This window comes from Lactuca saligna, chromosome 9 (genome assembly GCF_052625555.1).
Source record: "Lactuca saligna cultivar CGN05327 chromosome 9, ASM5262555v1, whole genome shotgun sequence".
NCBI lineage: Eukaryota > Viridiplantae > Streptophyta > Magnoliopsida > Asterales > Asteraceae > Lactuca > Lactuca saligna.
This window is the reverse complement of record NC_136425.1, coordinates 187,076,895-187,081,078: the sequence shown is the minus strand read 5'-3', so window position 1 is coordinate 187,081,078 and position 4,184 is coordinate 187,076,895. Positions and strand designations below refer to the sequence as shown.

At 31.8% G+C, this 4,184-nt stretch overlaps 1 protein-coding gene across 1 annotated transcript; it reads left to right on the top strand.

The window, feature by feature from the left end:
- The first annotated feature begins 206 nt into the window (after window positions 1–206).
- Window positions 207–3,324, top strand: LOC145014626 (uncharacterized). The gene is made up of 12 exons (XM_078973041.1): window positions 207–658; window positions 1,172–1,245; window positions 1,323–1,406; window positions 1,476–1,637; window positions 1,779–1,871; window positions 1,956–2,138; window positions 2,221–2,288; window positions 2,377–2,428; window positions 2,494–2,547; window positions 2,645–2,734; window positions 2,820–2,886; window positions 3,016–3,324. The coding sequence occupies exons 1-12, from the start codon at window positions 499–501 to the stop codon at window positions 3,105–3,107; spliced, it is 1,179 nt and encodes a 392-aa protein (XP_078829167.1). The 5' UTR covers window positions 207–498; the 3' UTR covers window positions 3,108–3,324.
- Window positions 3,325–4,184: the final 860 nt, after the last annotated feature.

Genomic DNA, 4,184 nt, shown 5'->3' with positions numbered 1-4,184 from the left:
CCGATAAGTATATATAACACATTAAGAAAAATATCACCCTTTCAAGTTTGTAAGATAATTCAAATCTTAAAAAATACTAAACTTATTATGATATTCTATGACCAAGGGAAAGTAATACGTGAATGTACAAACTAAAAGGTGTTTTCTGCAGTTTAAAAAAATCTGAGCGTTGTTTTTGAAATATTAAAATTCATTCGACGTTATTGAAAATCGCATGCCCGTAGATTAGGAGTTGGCATCAATTATAACCAAAGAAAACTAAAAATGGCGGAGTTTCGTCCAGCGAATTCAAAGCCAACGGAAAATAACGCCGAATCACGTACAAATTTGATCTCTAACATTTTCCGGCGCCGGCCGTTCTCCTTCACCTCCACCATTTGGAACGCATGTAGATGGAGGAGTGAAAATCGAGGGCGTGAGTTTCGAATTTGATACAAAATAATCTGAATTTCAAGAGAAAATTGTTGTCAGTTTGGAGTTTTAGGTTATCTGGATGATATGCCTTCTGTGGGCATTATGAACAGAGTTTTCAGCAAGGTTCGGAATCTGGATGCGTACCCTAAAGTCAATGAGGATTTCTACAGCCGTACGCTTTCTGGTGGTGTTATTACCCTCGCTTCCTCCTTTGCGATGTTCTTCCTGATTTTCTCGGAGTTCGGTAAAATTCCTTTGTGTTATAGCGTATGATTTGCTGTTTGTTTGTAGGATAAATAAGGAATTGATTTTCCCTATAATTCCATGTGTGATCTGATAATTCTCATATAAGTAGCTCTTAGTGATTTAATGTCCGTGTTTTGATCTTTGATTGGGGTTCCTATTTTGTTCGGGATAAAATCAGCACGCATTTCCCATTGGTTCTCATCAACATCAATTAATTCATCATGCGTTTATAGCATTTGCTATACAGTAAAGTAAAAGTTATTTGGCTCCTCTTTAACCATTATATTTTGTTACTCATAGTGAACAATCCGCCAATTTTTCAAACATAAAGATTAAAGAACACTATAATCTGAAAGAACAAACAACTGTAAAAAAAGTGCTATGAATTGTACTCACATTTTGACCAAAATCGATCTTCCTTGCTATCTATAGTATATTCCTTTTCATATTTCTACAAAATGATGTTGAATTCAACAGCTAAATGTTGTTGTTGGTGTCTTCTCTATTTCAGGACTATATCTTCAAACAGTTACTGATACAAAGCTCGTAGTTGATACTTCAAGAGGGGAACACCTCAAAATTAATGTATACATTGTCAATAATTTCCAAGATTTATATCAAAACATGAACTCATAACTCACGATTCACATCTGTAAATGCAGTTTGATATCACATTCCCTGCAGTTTCATGCACACTACTCAGTCTTGATGCCATTGATATCAGTGGGGAGCAACATCTTGATATTGTATGTCATCTTTACATATTCCCATATCTATTGTTTTCATGGCATTTGACTACAATCTATCCTTTGCAGAAACATTCTGTAATGAAGAACAGAATCGATTCTGATGGGCATATAATCCAAGTGAAATTTGACAAGATTGGTAAACCTAATATTGGGAAGCTAAAGCAGAAACATGGTGGAGATGTTCAAGATAATGAAACATACTGTGGTTCATGTTTTGGTGCAGAACAGGTATATATATGCCTTTGATATATATATATATATATATATATATATATATATATATATATATATTATATAATTATATAAACTCAGAAAAATCATGCATCAAATAATTGATTCTTGTAATCTTGTTACTGTTTAACATTTCAGTCAGAAAGTGAATGTTGTAATACATGTGATGAGGTTCGTGAAGCATATAGAAGAAGAGGATGGGGATTAATGAATCCTGATTTGATTGATCAGGTTAGTGGTTTGATTCAAGATTAATGTTTAATATCCAAATCTTGAATAAAAATGTTGAAAAGTTTAACATTCTTGACATTTTAGTGCAAAAGAGAAGGTTTTGTTCAAAGGATTAAAGCTGAACAAGGTGAAGGGTGCAATGTGTATGGATCTATAATTATCAACAAAGTAGCTGGAAATTTTCACTTTGTTAAAAGCTTTCATCTTGCAAATATGCATTTACCCCATGTCCATGATGCCCATAGTTTTGAAGACGATAGTTATAATGTATGCTACAATCCTTTTGATCTTCCACATTTTCCTTTTTTTTTTTTTGGTTTTACTTTTTAAGTGCTTATAAATTTTGCAGATAAGTCACAGGATAAATAAGCTAGCTTTTGGAGACTATTATCCCGGGAAAATAAATCCACTTGATGGGTAAGATTCTTTTTTCTTGATTATTGAGGGTCAAAACTGTTTCTTTTTAAATTTTGAGGGTCAAAATGGTTTCTTTTTAACTTATCAGGGTGCATTGGTATCAAGGAACACCAAATGGAATATATCAGTATTTTCTCAAGGTTAGTATTCTACAGTGTGCATAAATTCATGATACAAAAAATATAAATATTTATTTAAATTTCAGGTGGTTCCAACTGTGTACACTCCACTTAGTGGGCGAGTTATCAAGTCACATCAGGTATTTGATGAAATTTAATTATTTAAATGGGAAATGTATTATTTTATGATTAGTTTTGGTATTCTTCTAAAAATTTATGGAATTTTGTATCCTACAGTTCTCTGTGACAGAACATTATAAGGCTCCACAAGTTAAACATCGAGGGCTTCCTGGAGTCTTCTTCTTCTATGACCTCTCTCCAATTAAGGTTTGTTTCATTTACGTCCAATTTCTTTATAAATTAATGATTTTATACAAAATATTTTTTAACACTTACAAAATTGCTTCTGCAGGTGACTTTCACAGAAAGACATGCTTCCTTCTTGCATTTCTTGACCAATCTATGTGCGATAGTAGGAGGTACATGCTATATTCTATATTCCTTTGACAGATTCCATTCCTTCCAAAAACATTCAATTCCATTCCATAGTCTATACAATTGACACTTCTTTCCATTAACCTTTTATGAACATTTGATGTTGTATTCAGGTATCTTCACGGTTGCAGGGATTGTAGATTCATTTATTTACCATGGTCATAAGGCTATGAAGAAGAAAAGGGAAATTGGAAAATTAGGCTAAGGGTAAAACGGTCTTTTCCACTTCAAACCCTCACCGCATAATTTCGGGTTCGACAATCCTATTCTCCTTCGGTATTGTCGTTGTAATTATCTTTTTTTTTTTTTTTTTTTTTTTTTTTACCTTTTTTTTAATTAGTCAGTTGTAATGGGTCATCTTCATGTATAGTTCATTGACATTAGGACAGTTTTAACATTATTTTTTTTTATTGTTTTTATTAGTGTACACAATTTTTTTTTTTGTCTCAATATATTGAAAAAAAAGAAATATTGTCAAATTCTTCATAAATAGTCTTACCTTAAACTGGATCTTTAAACATTTTTCCTATATATTAAATCATTTAAATGAGAGTAAATGACTAGTTTACCCTCATATAAGGTATGTTTTTTTATAATATTCATTGATTATAATGTGAGAGGAGTAGGAAGAAGCATAATAGTGGGAAATAGATAAAAGGTTGGTGTCTGAATATAGTAATATACTAAGCATGTTTTTTTGGCTTAATCTATCAAGTCATTCTGTGAAGATTAAGTAAAAAAGAAACAATCATATATAGTCATCTATATTAAGTGTTTAACATATTAAGTTAATTATTTCGAAAAGAAACAACCTCCAAAATCTTTCGAAGGTCATCTACACTTCTCGCTTCCCTTTGTGCTTTGATGTTATTGTATTCCTTGCATTCAAGCTAGGCCAGATTTAGGATGACGATGTTATATATTCGAATGACAAATGCATAATTAAAAAATGTGAAAAAAATAAATGAGACAAGATTTACATGGTTTGTGATCACAGGTAGGGGTGACAAAATGTGCAATCGTTTCGTGTTTTTGCCTAACACAACACAATAGCATGTTTTTTTCCGTTAACACAAACACGACTCAGTAAAAACATGAAATACACGATAGCACGGCAAAAATAACAAGAAAAAAATCATTTGCATAACGTCATACATAAGTTCTTGTAAGAACGTTAATTTAAACATAACTAACACGAATAACATGACAAAAAATAACATAAAACAAAAGAGAATGCTACTAAATATACTCGACTTTTGAACACGAACATGACACGAAACGA